At 34.3% G+C, this 16,122-nt stretch overlaps 3 protein-coding genes across 6 annotated transcripts in view; 2 read left to right on the top strand and 1 right to left on the bottom strand.

The window, feature by feature from the left end:
* krz (beta-arrestin protein kurtz) overlaps positions 1–16,122 on the bottom strand; it is a 119,275-nt gene that overhangs the window by 88,260 nt on the left and 14,893 nt on the right. The window lies entirely within an intron of this gene.
* Positions 12,549–13,220, top strand: LOC140433615 (zinc finger BED domain-containing protein 5-like). Its single transcript, XM_072521598.1, has one exon. The coding sequence runs from the start codon at positions 12,549–12,551 to the stop codon at positions 13,218–13,220; it is 672 nt and encodes a 223-aa protein (XP_072377699.1).
* On the top strand, positions 13,559–14,473 carry LOC140433614 (zinc finger BED domain-containing protein 5-like). The gene has a single exon (XM_072521597.1). It carries the CDS (start codon positions 13,559–13,561, stop codon positions 14,471–14,473), a length of 915 nt encoding a protein of 304 aa, XP_072377698.1.

Genomic DNA, 16,122 nt, shown 5'->3' with positions numbered 1-16,122 from the left:
GCGCTTTTGTGAAAGCTGCAATAGTGTACAAATTGCCAGGGAAGTTAACGTGAATGCTCCAACAGTCTAACGAGTTCTCATTTAACCCTATAACGCTGAGCGTGACGTTTTCGTAACGTTTGATAAACACTGGTCTTATGCACAAAATAACCCATGTAGGACGGCTACGCCGACGGGATCGGTATCGTTACATTTCAGTGAAAATATAGCAAACCCGTTTTGATTACGTTCGCGCGGCAAATTCACGTGAGATGTTTCTGTTTGACAGAGCACTAATGAAAAGTTAGGTTATAGTGTACTGTGGAGTGTTTATTGTTATAAATTGGAATCAAGCAGCATATGAACGTTGGATTTTTTTTTACATACTTCTAGAAGGACGATTATCGTTTGGCGAAGGTAACATGTGCTAAAATTAATTATTTTTCTGTATTTTTATTGAAAATTTTAAGCGTTACGAAATCGTCACTCTCGTCTTTTGGATTTTTTTAGATTGATCAAAATAATTATGGATTGTGCAGCGTTTTATGGCAAAAAACGTCTTCCCTTAATGGATGAGAGTAGTACAGATACTGTAGATGGTTCTGATATTAATTTCGAGGATTTGGGTAATTATTTTTATAGTTCTTTTTATAATTTTCTAGTCATTTGTATTGACTAATTTGCCTCTTTGTATTATAGTTTGAAATGACTCATTTATACTCTTTTTTTATTATAGATGAATCTGACGATAGTACTGAAGAAAGTGAAGCCAGTGGAGAAACAGTAGCTGCACCAGAAACATTAAAATCAAAGAGTCGTAAAACCTATCCACTTTGGCGACATGTGTCAACTGAAGATTCTGCTAAACCACTTCCTATATGGTTAGGTCAACTAGAGCCGTCTGGAGTTGTAAAGCGACCTGTGGAATATTTTAGAAATTTTTTTTTCGGAAGATATTCTGACTCACATAGTTGAGCAGTCAAACTTGTATGCCATTCAAGAAAATCCCAATAAAAGTCTGCCATTGTCAATTCCTGAATTGGAACAATTTTTAGGGTCCTTATTGGCAATGTCCATGGTAAAACTATCCAACTCAAGATTGTATTGGAAAACTAAGTTAAACTGTCCAATTGTATCGGAAGTAATGACCAGAGATCGGTGGGAAGAAATAAAATCCAAAATCCATTTTAACGATAATTCGACAATACCAGAAGATAATACCACATATGACAAACTATTCAAAATAAGGCCATTGATAAATCATTTACAGGCGAAATTTAGAAAAATCCAATGCCTCAAATGTTATGTATTGATGAACAGATAGTACCATTCAAAGGCAGATCTAGCATTAAACAATATATAACCAGCAAGCCACACAAATAGGGCTACAAATTATTTGCTCTTTGTGATGAGAAAGGAATTATGTATGATTTTTTTATATATTCTGAAAAAATCCAACCAGTAACTGGAGAACCAGATTTAGGAGCTAGTTTCAATGTGGTACTGCAATTAGCCACTCATATTCCTGTAGGTGCAAATCATCTCCTATATTTCGATAATTGGTTTACCTCTCTAGCTCTGATGGTGCATTTGGCAAAAAAGAAAATTTATTGCCTTGGAACAGTAAGGATAAATCGCTTATCGGGAGTTCCTCTAAACAAGGATAAAGATTTACTAAAAAAAGGTAAAGGATCCTTCCAAGAAGTCTCGACTCTAGTAGATAATATTGAAGTCAGAGCAGTAAAATGGGCTGATAATCGGGTAGTCAATTTGCTATCAACATTTTCGTCTGCAGAACCTACTGAAACATGCGAGCGATATGACAAAAAGACTAAACAGAATATTACAATTACCTGTCCAGCTATTGTCAAAACCTATAACCAATTTATGGGTGGAGTGGACCTAATGGATGCATTAATTGCTCTTTACAGAATTCATATTAGATCTAAAAAGTTCTATCACAAATTGTTTTTTCACTTTTTAGATGTTACTGTGGTAAACTCTAGGCTCATTTACAGAAGAGACTGCGAATCCTTACAGGTACCTAAAAGAAACATAGTTAATCTCCAAGAATTCAAAATGAGTATTGCAGAGGCACTGATATTGGAAGGGAAAAGAACCCAACAATCTAAAAGGGGTCGTCCATCAAAAACCAGCACAGATGCAGAATTTTCAAAAAAGAAGAAGCTAGGTCCAGCCACTAAAAGTATTCCGGTAGCAGACATACGTCTAGATGGGCTTGATCACTTGCCCATGGTCACAGATAGGGGTAGGTGTAAAAATATCAATTGTAGAAGTGCTCCAGTATATATGTGCACCAAATGTAAAGTACACCTGTGCATTACAAAGGAAAAGAACTGTTTTATACATTTCCACACTACATAATAACTTCTATTTTTGTATTTAATTTATAATAAATTGATGTTTTTCAAATTTATTATGTCTTTTATATCGATATTGTGCATTACTATGTATGTAAAATTAAGCAAAAAATCAAAACTTTTCAAAATTTAAATCATGAGTTATTTCTAAACAAAGGACTTTTGTGACGATTTCGTAACGTTTCAAAAAAACACCTAATATTTAAAAAAAAACTGTTTTTTTTTAATCTGTAAATTAATAATAGCAAAATAAGTAATAAGAAACAAAAATTTTTTTTTTGAATACATTAAAAATTCGGCGTTATAGGGTTAAGGAATGAAACATGATAGTCTTTTATACAACCGTAGGCAATTGTTGTGCGCGCGTATATTCCAGTGCTATGACTCTTAAAATCCGGTCCTGATGCGCCGCTTGGGGCAAACCGGCAACGTAGTCGGCCGTTCTCCCGTAAAAAATACCTTCTACTATAGAGTCTGGTCCAAACTTTCAAACTGCCGCCAAAGAATTCAAACATTGGTATGAAACATTCAAGATTTTTTTGAAAAGCAAAAGCAAAAATAAATCACTAGAAGATAAAGATAAGTACATGATTTTAATAAATTTTGTCGCGCATTCAGTCTGTGATTACAACAGCGAAGCAGAAACATACATTTCTGCTATTTTCTATAAAATTTTGGAAGAATTGTATGTTAAACCTACAAATGAGATTTACGCCAGATATATTTTAGCTACAAGAAAACAACAAATAAGCGAATCTATAGATATGTATGCAAAACAGTTAAAGCTTTTGGCTAAAAATTGTAATTTTTTCTTGATACTTTTCTTAATATTTAGCTGGATCATTCATTATTGATGAATTTGTCCCGCGAACAAAACATGTATCTCCAACAAAACATCTCTGGATGTTATGTCAGTCGAGAAATGCGCGCTGAATGATTGAAATGGAAGGAAGCGTCTGGTGTGTTGTGTGACAGAAAAATTCATACGAAACTAAAGGAAAATTCTGCAAAACTACCATAAGATCAGCTATAATGTACGTATCTGAAAGTTGTTTATTTAAAAAGAAAAAAGAACAGATAGACTGGTCGCACTGAACTTTTTTTTATTCATATTTCCTTCCAATAAGGTTTAAAACATTTCTCTTTTTATTATACGGTATTATTTCAAAAAGAGATTATTGAGCGCACGGTATACTAACTATATACACAATAATACAATAAAAAAAATGCTTTTATTCACCTCTTATGTTTGTCAATCAATAGACAGATTTAATTTGTTTGCTCTGCGAGCTTTTAAATAATTTCAAGTTGTGATAAAGTACACAGAGACCTATTAGATCGATTTTTATTCAATTTCGTTGTTGTTAAGTGGATATTGGTAATGTTTTAATGTTCACCAGATGGTTGGTTATTCGACCGGTATTCTGTAATCATTATTTTTAATTCGGTTGCCGAAGCGTTCAAGGATTATACGAGACCTGCGAATTTGATTCATGTAATTTAATTAGACGATATCGAATTTAACTAAAAGAGTAATTTGCACATCGAAAGAATTAACCATGAACATTTATTGATTACAAAATCAACTACTTATAAAGGACATTTTTGATGGAATAAAAACGTTCCAATATACACATATGTCCAAAAGTTTGGAATATTGGAATATTTCATCTTTTTATTGATTTTTATATATAAACTCTTCTGAATAATTAAACATCATTTTGTTTCAATTCTTAAAAATACTAAATAAATCTCAAAACCAGATAAACGATATGCAAAAAAATTATTTATTCTCTTGGAGTGAAAAACAACTTACATTTAAAAGTAAATTAGTATAGAAAAAAATAGTTTTTGATAAAACTAATAATTAGTAATTCCTCAATTGGCCTGTATGCATGCCTGTAGGCGATTTGGCATGCTGCCGATTAACTAGTCGAGCTGGGCTTGCGGAATTCTCTCCCATTCTTCATGGGCAGCATCTTTTAGTTCTAGAAGTGTAATAGGGGGATTGTTTCACTTCTTGATGCGTGTTTTGAGAATGTCCCAAGCATGTTCAATAACGTTTATGTCGGGGGAATTCGAGGACCACTGTAATGTAGATATTTCTTCTTCTTCCAGAAAATTTTGTACTGCTGCTGTTCGATGAGGAGGTGCGTTGTCATGCATAAACACAAATTCATCACCTACTGCCCCTCTCAATAGAGGTACGATAGGATTTAAAACTTCCTCGATGTACACAGCACCAGTGACTCTTCTCTATAGAACCAGCAGTGGCGTCCGTGTACCACTCATAATACCACCCCAAACCATAATACTGCCACCTTCAAATGAGACACGCGGTTGGGCTGTTTCTAGTCGAGTTTGTCGTCCAGGGTCCCTCCAAACCAGTGTTGTTCGCGAATCAGGTACCAAGCCAATTTTTGACTCATCAGAGAAAATCACGTTATTCCAGTTAGGACCATGATGCACCATTTCTCTAGCCCATTGCAACCTTACTATTTTGTGTTGGTAGGTTAGTTTAGGAACACGTAGCGGTCTTCTACGATATAAATTTGCTGTATTTAGTCTGCGTGTTATTGTTTGCCGTGAAATATTCAGTCCTTGAAGCCTAGAAATTTCTCTGAATATACCACTTGTAGATTTCAGACGATTTCTACGAGCTATCAATGGTATTTGCCGGTCTTATGCTGCTGTTGTACATCGACTTCTACCACTTTTGGGACGATCCCTAACGTCATTTGTATCTTGGATTTTTTTTTTTAATTTTCGATACAGCACTCTGAGTAGCATCAACAATATTCGCGTTATAACTTTGACTAAAACCCTGTTGTAACAAAGAAATTACTCCAGGTATGTCAAAATGAGATATCCCGTTTCTAGGCATTTTTAAACGGATCAATTCAATTTTAAACAAAAACTGAAAAAATGTGTAAATACGCCAATGAGCGTATGTGTATCAGAAAGTGATCAAAATCATACAAAAACGATTCAAATTGTTCATCATTTTCATTTAAAAACGCTCTAGAATGAATATTAATAACAATTTTAAAACCACCATAGGCGTAGATATATTATTTGTACGTATTCCAAACTTTTGGACATGTGTGTAGTTTAAACCTCAAAGGCTATGTTTTTTGTCAAACATGTGGACAACGAGTTATAGACACTGACAAAAAACGAGCGGAAAATGGTCATGATTTTTTTTTTTTTTTTTAAACATACCACCAACCGTCGACAGCATAATGAACAGAGTGAAAGATGATTAGCACCTACATCTTTTTAAAAAACTACATTTCGTAGGCTACTAAATGACATGGGTTTTGAATATGGTAAAAGAGGTGGAGATTCGATAATGATGGAAAGAAAAGATATCATATCCTGGGAAAACAAGTACCTCAGACAAATAAAAACTTTGAAGAAGAAGGATAATGTAAACCTTGTTTATACCGATGAGTCTTGGACTAACGTCGGTCCTTTAATCAAAAAGGAATGGAGGGACCAAACGATCAAGAATCCACGAGATTCTCTACTGGACTGAAAGCTCCAACCCAAAGAGATCTTCGGTTTGTTATTTTTCATACTGGAAGCGAAACTGGTTTTGTCGCATGGGTCGAATTAACTTTCTTGGCCAAGAAGGGAACCGCTGATTACCACGACGAAATGGACGGGGATCTATATGAAGAATGGTTTGAGAAGACGTTAATTCCAAACTTGCCGAAAGACAAAGAAAACGTTGTCGTTTTGGATACGCAAATTTGATTTCCCGAAACAATTGTGGAACAAAAGGAAAATCAAGGATTGGCTAATCGAAAAGAACATTTTCTTCGAAGATTTCCTAAAAAGTGAATTCCTGGATACTGTGGCCACATTTAGAGACGAGTAAGACAATCACAAAATTAAAACAATTGCGGAAAAATATGGCGTTAATATTTTGAGACTTCTGTCTTACCATTACGAGCTTAACCCGATTGAGATGGCGTGGAGTCAAGTGAAAAGGTATGTGGCTTCAAACAACGTCGATTTTAAAGAAAAACGGTAGAATGTTTGATAAAAGTAGCTTACCAACGTGTATCTAAAAAGCAGTGGCATAATTATGTGAACCACGTCAAGAAAGTAGAAGAAAAATGTTTGCGTTAGACAATTTGCAGGAAGATATTGAACCGATGATAATTGATATAGGAGATGATTCAGAGGATGAGGACGATTTGGATATGGATTGCGATTAGTATTAATTAACGAGAAATATCTCAGATTTAATGTTCATTTGTTTTTTTAGTACTGTAGGTACAGTACATTTCAGTTATGATATTCTTGTGTATTTTAAATATATATATTTATCGTGTCGTATATGGTAAACTACTGGCATTTTTTTGTATACAGGCATTTTTTAAAGAATTAATTCATCAATAAAAGCTACACAGATGTTGTATTGAACCAGATTCTGAGGTTCTTTAACCAAGATGTTCTTCTTCCTGGACCTCGTTTTCCAAATATTTTTCCTTGCAGGATGGCTTTAAGAAGAACATATCTGGATTCATTTCGCATAATATGTCCGAATAATTGTAACTTTCGAGATTTGATGGTGGTCAGTACCTCTCGGTTCTTATTCATTCTTCTGAGGATCTCCTCATTTGTGACTTGGTCAGTTCACGGGATCTTAAGTATTCTTCGATATAGCCACATCTCAAATGCTTCCAATTTTCTGCACGTATCTTCGTTCAAGGTCAACGTTCAACACCATAAAAAAGCATTGTCATATGACATATAAAGACATCATAAATGAATCAATATTAGTTGAAATAAAAATGAAAAGAATTATGAGGCAAAGTTTTGTGGTGTTATGTGCCAACTTTCCAAAGTTGATCATTAAAATTCTTAAATTTAATGTAAATGCTGGACACACGTCAACGGAACTGCATCCAAACTGGGTTCTCAAGTTGTTCAACCATAAAATACGAGCCCTTTTTTGAATTGTTCCTTGCATTTTTTTAATTTAATGGTGTTCAGCTTTATTCTGTTTTCCCTTTCTCCCCAATTCTGGTTATTGGTTACTCGATCTACCCAGATTTTTAACATTTTTCTGTAGGCACACACATCACATTATTAGAACCTGTTTTAACTTTTTTCTTTAATGTATTAAACTATTCAGTAAATATTTTTGATCAATGTGCACCATTGTAATAGTCTTATCTTTAAGTTCATTGTGATATATCTGCCCTTTTGTTTGTCCTTTGGACTTTCTTAATTTGTTGTCCATGACATGTGTTGACACACAAAAATCTTAGAGATACAAATTAAGCTCACTTTACATGTGTTTGATTTGAATCAAGTTTAATACCAAACGTTATATTAGAAATATAATTGGTAAATACGAGAATAATAATTATAATACGAGTAACTATTATCGTAATAAAACAGATAGGTCTTTACTGTTTCTTATTTTGTATAAGGACAATCCGATTGAAGGTGGATCCAGCTTTTCCGATGCTTGCTCTAATCTCCTGGTTGTTGACTTGACATTAGAATGACAAAACAATTATTCGAATACTGACAACTGCCACAACATTAAAAACACTGCCATAACATCAAGAATACTAAATTATACTACATATGTTGGATGTTTGATAATACTAAAGAAATCAAACAAATTTTAATTCGATGTTCAAATTGTGTGTGTTAGATCGCAATCATCCACACGTAATACGTAAACTTAAAAAACAGTTTTAAAAAATTGTTCATCCCGTATTACCTTTAAAATTCTTGTATAAACCTCAACGTACAAGCGAACAATTTCAGTTAGACGCCGCAATTTTATACAACCTTGTAAATCAAGGCTCTAGCGATTTTCCCTCCAAAATTCAATTAATTCGGGACAATTTACTTCGCGAAGGGGTGTAGATTTTCTCGCTTCTTAATATTTTCTTCCTTCCACATTTTTTTTTTTTATAATTCGAGAGATTTAAGCATGTCATTTTGGGTTTGACAGCTTGTCGGCTTTACGATGGCGAAAATACAGTAACACATTGATTAATGTAAATGTCAATATACAGGGTGAGTAGAGAAGAGGGTGTAGCAATTAATTTACGTATTAAAAGTCGACCTAGTGTTGACTATTAAACGTCTAATAAATTAGCCTCATAACCACACCATTAACCAGAGTTATTGTTCCCTTAATTTGCTTGGAGGATTCATATGTTCGACTGTACCTACACACAAACACTATAAATCACACTAATGGTCAACAAAAGTAAAATGACTACTTTTGTTTTTACTACATATATAACAACTTTTTACGAACTCAATGCTAAAAATATAAAAATAAATAAACCCGAACACCACCCAACATTTAAAATTAATATTATGAACAAAATTCCATTTGTGATTATAATGACAGATGAGATCATAAGTTGCTTAGATAGGTACTATCTAATCGAATCTCTTGTAGTCTAGCTCTATCTAGCTCTGAGACACCTCTACCAGATTGAAGCCCATACGAGGTATAGTAAAGAACCTGGTATTGGCGAAATAGGGAATGTTCCGATTTGCCCCACCACAAGATGCGCTACTAATTTCAGCGTAGAACAGTTGGTACTGGGTAATTTATAACAGTTGGTTAAACTGAAATAGAAGACAAAGTTATTGGGTCCCTTCAGAGCGAGGAATAATGAAAGCACAATTTGGTACTGAACAAGTATATTTTTATTTATAGAAGTAGTTATGAATATATTGAGATTGGATTTGTCGAAAAGTCAAACATGAAATAAAATGTCGAAACAAATGCGTTTAGAACTTTTTGTCTGCTAGATCTAAGCCGCTTTATGCTTAAAGTGAGACACTGAGGTGGTCTGAACACATTCATTGCTAATCAATTCGAAGTAAATCTTAGAATATTTGAAACTTGTAGTGGTACCGTGTGTCAAGTAGATGTTAGTTGAAAGATCTAAGCCAAAATATCTCATTTTTATGAATGAGTATACAGATAACAATTCTGCATAGAAGAAATGTGGAATGCATCCAGAAATGGATGTTTTCACAAACCGCTGTAGAAAGAACCAGAATAAAAAAGAGGATCGTCAAGAAAAAGCACTGGATAACAGACAGAACACTGCAACTTCTTGAAGAGCGAAAAAGAATCAAATCTCCCTAAGAATGAACGCGGGACGTATGTACCCGCATTTTGTCCCGTGTGACGGGACAGCGAGTTTTGCTGAGGGGACGGGACAGATGGAAAAGTGCGGAACGAAGGACGGGATTCTCATATATCAGAACGACGGCAGAAAAAAAGAATTGTGTAGATTAAACAGAGAAATAAAATCCCATTTCTGAATTTATGGTGGAGGCGCCACATCTCCCCTAAAACGACAGACAGCGTGTCACAAATACCTTAAACACAGCGTGCCACAGCTACAGACAGTGTCAAGCAGCTACAGACAGTACGCCACAGCGTCATCTCAGCTGTGGCATGTTGTGACCTGCTGTCTGTCGTTTTATGAGAGACTGGTGGCGCATTTACCAAAAATTCGGGAAATGGGGTCAGTATCCTGAAGTATCTTATTATCTACTGTTCTCATGTGTTCTTATAATAAATAATAATGATGTTGATTTAGGAAGCTTACATTATAATATAGATTATAATATGATAACTTTATTGATATGTGATATATTTGAATATTTTGTATGATTAGTGAACTTGGTTATTCAGTGCAGTTTGATACTTTATTTGATCACGTTACCTGAATGTATTATAAATTATTTTGTGGTACATATGATACTTGATATTTTTGAATATATTTTGATTTGGTGCCTTCGAGCCAGAGTCATCGAGCAAAAAGACAAAAGAGGGAATGTAAAGGTAGTGGGGGCAAAAATATTGTTAGACAGGAAGTGCCATCTTGAGAGGCCAAATTAAACAAGGAAAGAGAGTCTTTCCTTGTTTAAGAAATCAAATTTAGTTGGGTTATGTTATTATGTGTCCCAAGTGTCACATGAAATCTTATTTATATTGAAGTTTTTTAACAATTGTTTCAGATTTTAGACTGTTATCGTTAATATTTAATTAAAATTATCTCGTCTAAGACACATTCTGAAAACTATTTTATAGCTACTGTTAATAAGTGTCGGAAAATTTAAATTTGGCGCATTCGCATTTCCGGATATGTCCGCCATCAGAGGCCACTTTTTTGGTCGCCTTTTCATAACGATTAGATTCCCTCTTTTGTCTTTTTGCTCGATGGCCAGAGTGTACCGGTATTCTAAGATTAATTCATCATAATCTAGATCACTAGGTAAAGTACAAGAACACTAGGAGATGAGGACTGCTCTAATTGGAATATGGTAGAATTTGCCTCAAGCAATGATTGGTAACACCACCTATAAAAACACGGTGAGCTGCAGTCATAAGGGCTCTTATAGTGCACACGTTTTTGAAAAAAAATAAGCATTAGAATTTCTAAATACACAATTGCAATTTTTTTACAAATACACTATTTTTGTCTTTTGTATTTTTTTATAAAACAAAACTTTTTCTTGTAAAAAATTAATTTCAAATTTGAAAAAAGACAAAAAAATATAAACTATCCGTTCCTTTAAATTTCACGGTGTTTTTAGTAAAAGTGAAAAATGATGTATTAATTTCGTTCAGGAATTTATTAAAATCGATATTTATATTTACATAAATATATATTTATTTGACATTTCAAATAAAAATAAAGCAAAACCAGATTTTGTAAATGACCGTCCTTGAGATACATCTACTTTAAATACTCTTCTAGAAAAGGATAGAATATCGACGATTCGAGAGACATTATAAAACGATTCAGAAACAAATTAAAAGACAACAATCGGATGTTTGTTTGTCCAGTGTATTGATCCGTGTGTCACCAGTAATTACAATAAAGATTTGTCTCTGGTCGGATAAAATTGAAATGCTACGACTACCGTTGTGGGCATAATGCACGATCCGTATGCATTGCAAAGATTAAATCTTTGTAAATAGGGGTTTTGCTCAGTGGGCTGATTAAAGGACAGCATCGGAATATTAAGGGAACTAACCAGTCCTGTCATAAATATTCATACAATGTATTTAACTAAAAAAATTAAGCTAATGAATTGATTTGAAACATTCTTGGATAATTTATTGAATATATGAACTACAAACAGCAAAAAAATATTCAAAATAGCCGCCATTTGTCTGAATACAGCTATCTATATGATAATTCTACGATCAGTTTTATCCATATCTACCAGATCCGTTTGATCGTACTAGTGGTTATGTTCCACCCCGTCCGATATTGTTTTTTGACTGTGATTCTTGCTATGCAAATGAAAGGTTCTGTGCCTATTAATATTTCTTTTGCCCCTCCCCTGGCAAGTCCACTTTTTCCTTTCCTTTAATACCAGTATGTCAAGACACCCAGAGTAAACTTACTTTGTTACTTCTTCGGATTCGATAGATCCGACAGTTCCAAACTAAGTTGGAGTCAATTCGATTCGATTACAGTGCTGTTAGTGTCGCATGGCTATCAGATATAATTTTTATAGATCTGGTCCTTCAGTTCCTATTTATTAGTTCGTCCAGACACATCTCTATGGGAATAAATTTCCGCTTAGAAGACAATAGAGCCTTGGTTTCCCTTCGTAGAATCCAGCCACAACTACTTCATCGGTTTTAGAGCATTCTGTGTATCAGCACTTAATTTTAAAAGAATGGTGTAAGCCAGAGGTTCTCAAACTGGGTGACGCGGCACCCTGGGGTGCCTCAAGCATTTGCCAAGGGTGACGTGGAACATTTAAGAAAAGTCGAACAACCGGCCACTGCACCACTGTCCAATCGAACGTTGTTGACTATTTGTACTTGTGTATTCTCGATGGCGACCGGGAAACAAACAGGCGAATTCGACCGACGCGACTGACACCTGCATTCATTCCACAGTTTAATTCTTGCAGCCGATCAGTGAGTTTTGTAAAAATTAGAGTTAGATTTCAAAGTGGAAGTTTTAGATATAACTGCAGAAGAACAGTGACGACGTAAGTAATTATATTCATTAGAATTAATATGTATAATATTACGTACTTTTGTTGCTATTTTTGCCACAAAATATGTCTTGCACTAGTACGGTTGGAAAATACCTTTCATTGTTGGCAATGTTTTGCTCTCTTTTATTTGGGACATTTTTTCATTCCAGAATAATGGAAAATTGGCTGAAATCTGGGTCTTTGAAAAAGAAATGTAGTGAAGTCACTGAAGAATCTAAATCAACTGATTCAGTGACAACTAGCAGATATAGAGAAGATGCAAATGTCCACGAGATCCATTTGAGTCCAGCTCATCCAAGTTGTTCTCTCTTAATTCGTGGAAATGAGGTTCCTTACCAAAAAGAAATTCGGGAAAAAATAAGAAGGTGTGATACTAGCTATCTCACGATATATGGCTTTATTCAAGTTGGCAACGAACGGGCACCAGAAGGCAAATGCGTTAATTGTCACAAAATTGTTGATAATGGGTGCTTGGTTCCATCTAAATTAAAAAGACATTTGGAAAATAATCATCCTGGTTTAGCTGATCAGGCAGAAAATATCTTCAAACGTCGTGCTTTATCTCTTCAGGCAGGGTCATGCATGATGAAAAGAGTCTGCAAAAATGAAAACGAAAATGCCACTGAAGCATCATTTATTGTTTCTTTGCACATTGCAAAAGATGGAAAATCCCATACTATTGCCGAGGAACTGATTAAACCTTGCTTGAAGGATGTCGTACAATGCATTTTAGGTCAAGATATAACCAAGAAGATGTCAAACAGCACTATCAAGCAAGAGAATTCACACTATTGCAGACTTTGTAGAGGGAGAGCTTATAAATAGATTAAAAACTTGTGAATTCTTCAGTTTACAGCTTGGTGAAAGTACCGACGTTGCTGGACTTGCTGTTCTGCTTGTGTTTGTGAGGTTTCCATTCGGGATGAAAATAGAAGAACTCCTTATGTGTGAAGAGCTTAAAAGTTATGCCACTGGTGAAGAAATTTTCAAGGCTATCCACGAGTATATAAGAAGAGTGGAGTAAATGTGTGGATATTTGCAGTGATGGAGCGGCTGCAATAGTTGGTAAAATTAGAGGGGCGGTGTCTAGAATAAAGGTAGTGGCAGAAAATGGCTCCAGCAGTCACTGTATCTTACATCGCTATTCTTTGGCAATTAAAAAGATGCCGCAAGATTTAAAAGTCGTATTGGATGGTTCTGTGAAAATAATTAACCATGTGAAGAGCCGTCCGCTTCAAGCACGCCTGTTAAAGCTCACCGCTGAAGATATGGGTACGGATCACTTCAATCTTTTGCACCACACAGAGGTCCGGAGTCTATCGGGAGGAACAATGTTAGGGAGACTATTTGAACTAAAAGATCCACTGATTATCACATTTACAGAGGAGTCTTTCATTGAAGAATTAAAAGATGTCAATTGGCTGTTAAAATTGGGATACCTTTCAGACATCTTCAAAATAATAATTAAAACCACCACTTCGCTTCAAGGCAAAGGAGAAGCACAATTAGATAAAATCAAAGCCTTGCGTAAAAAAGTTACATTTTTCAAAACATGTGTTGGAAAGAGGAACCTCACAAATTTCTCTCGATTACAGGAATTTGTTATAACAAATGAAATCAATCCTCAAACGAACTTCTTTGAAATTGTTATTGCTCATTTGCAAGGTTTTGAAGAAAGTATTGTAAACTATTTTCCTGACATTTACTCAGATGACTTATATAGCTGGATGATGGACCCGTTTTCGTGTGACCCAAAAAATAAACCAGTCGGAATGACAAATGAAGTTTTTCAAAATCTACTTGAGATCAGCGAAGATAGCAGTTTAAAACTCAAATACCGTGAAAGAAGTCAAGAAGAGTCCTGGATGCAGGTATATTCAGAAAATAATGTTGTTGGCAAGGTTGCAGTAAAAAAACTTGTGTGTTTCACATCGACTTATCTCTGCGAGTCTTCTTTCAACAAATCCAGAAGCAAACTTCAAGCATCAAGGGATTTGAGAGTCAAACTTACAAAGATTCCCATTATTATAAAGGATATAATGAAAACATCATCGAAACAGTTTCATTCGTCACATTAAGTAAGGATATTTGAATATCAAATGTACTGTATTTTATTGATCTGAAATAAAGTGTATATTGAAATCAAATGAGCCTCAGATTTGTATTTTTTTCAGTTTTTGTCGTTTCCCAAATCGCTTCAAGGTTTGGTGCGCCTCAAAATATTTTTAGACCTACAAGGGTGCCGCGACTAAAAAAGTTTGAGAACCACTGGTGTAAGTGAGGAGGATTGACACGGCAAATTGGTAACGGTTGACAATAAACAAGAACGCCTGGCGAAACGGCTCAGCTCTGCTATATTCGCGATTGAAAACAAAGTATCTGACCTCTGGCGGAATAAATTTAAACTACTATAAGTGGTATAAACAAACCAGACAGCTGTTGATTTGAATAGAATTATTAAATTTTTTTAGTAAATTTCAGCATTATCACTATGTCACAGTATATTGCCAAAGAATATTCTTTATAAACCAATATAATGTGACTACGTGAAAGTATTTTAAATCAAATCGATATTGTTCTGTTCCTCAATGCAATTCAAGATCGAAAAAAAAATATTTCTCTATTTCTCTTTCCTAAACTGGAAAACTTGAGGAAAAAGAGGAAATCAATAAAAAGAAAATACCACTATCATTAAGTCAATAACATACTGAGAATACATAATTTATTTTCTTGAATAAGAGAAATACAAATACTTACCATGTTGGGATAGTATCGTGAGGTTTTTTCGTCATGATTTATTACGGAATCTTTTAAAGACAAATCTTTTTTGACAGATGTCTCTCCAAGTTAAGGTTGATTTCATGTAATCAAATGAACTATCTTACAATAAACTCAAAAAGTTATTTATTTATGTTAATATACAATAAAGTACTTACATGTCAAAAAATAGTATAAAATAAAAATTAACATATTAAAAACAAGGCATAATATAAAATAATGCATATATTAGGTAGTAAGACAAACATTACACAAAACATTATACTCTGGGTTTGCCAAGTATACACAAAATAGAATTCTGGATTCATCAATACACAAGCCAGTTCCAAACATAAAGTTAAAATTTAAGAATTCATCACTTGAAAACTGCTTCCCCTTCAACCAATAGACTCTTTGCTTCACCACAATACTCAAAGATATCATTAAGTCTAATTTTCATTTATAAATGATAAAATAACTCGTCTTAAACCAAACTAAACATGCAAAAGCAATGGTAAACATTAGTTGTTTATACCATTTATATCGGCCATGACACTGCAATCGACCTGCCCTCTACATTCAGTTTCAATCGCGAATTCTCACTGATAATAATACTAGTTGGTAGCAATTTTGTATATGTGAGTTGTATTCAAAAACACCATATTTATATAGTCCATTGAAAAGGAGCATTGAGATTACATTTTTGAGAGGACGCAATTTTATTTTTTTTTATATGCGAGGGTGGTTAAGTTTGTAGCGTTTTAAATTTGGTGGAATATTTTTTCTGTTTGCAAATGAATTTTAAAACGATCAATACATTATGGCATTTTAAGTTGAGATTCTAAATATCAAGTTTTGGTATTCAGCTGTTTTTGTCTTTCGTCGTTAAAACGCAATAAACTGGAATATTTAAAAGTTGTTTCGAGTCCCCTAATATAATATTGCAAGTCACGTATACAGTTTTTCTAAG

The sequence above is a fragment of the Diabrotica undecimpunctata genome, chromosome 2 (assembly GCF_040954645.1).
Source record: "Diabrotica undecimpunctata isolate CICGRU chromosome 2, icDiaUnde3, whole genome shotgun sequence".
NCBI classification, from domain to species: domain Eukaryota; kingdom Metazoa; phylum Arthropoda; class Insecta; order Coleoptera; family Chrysomelidae; genus Diabrotica; species Diabrotica undecimpunctata.
Note: the sequence above shows the minus strand (reverse complement) of the source record. Positions and strands in the feature narration are given on the sequence as shown.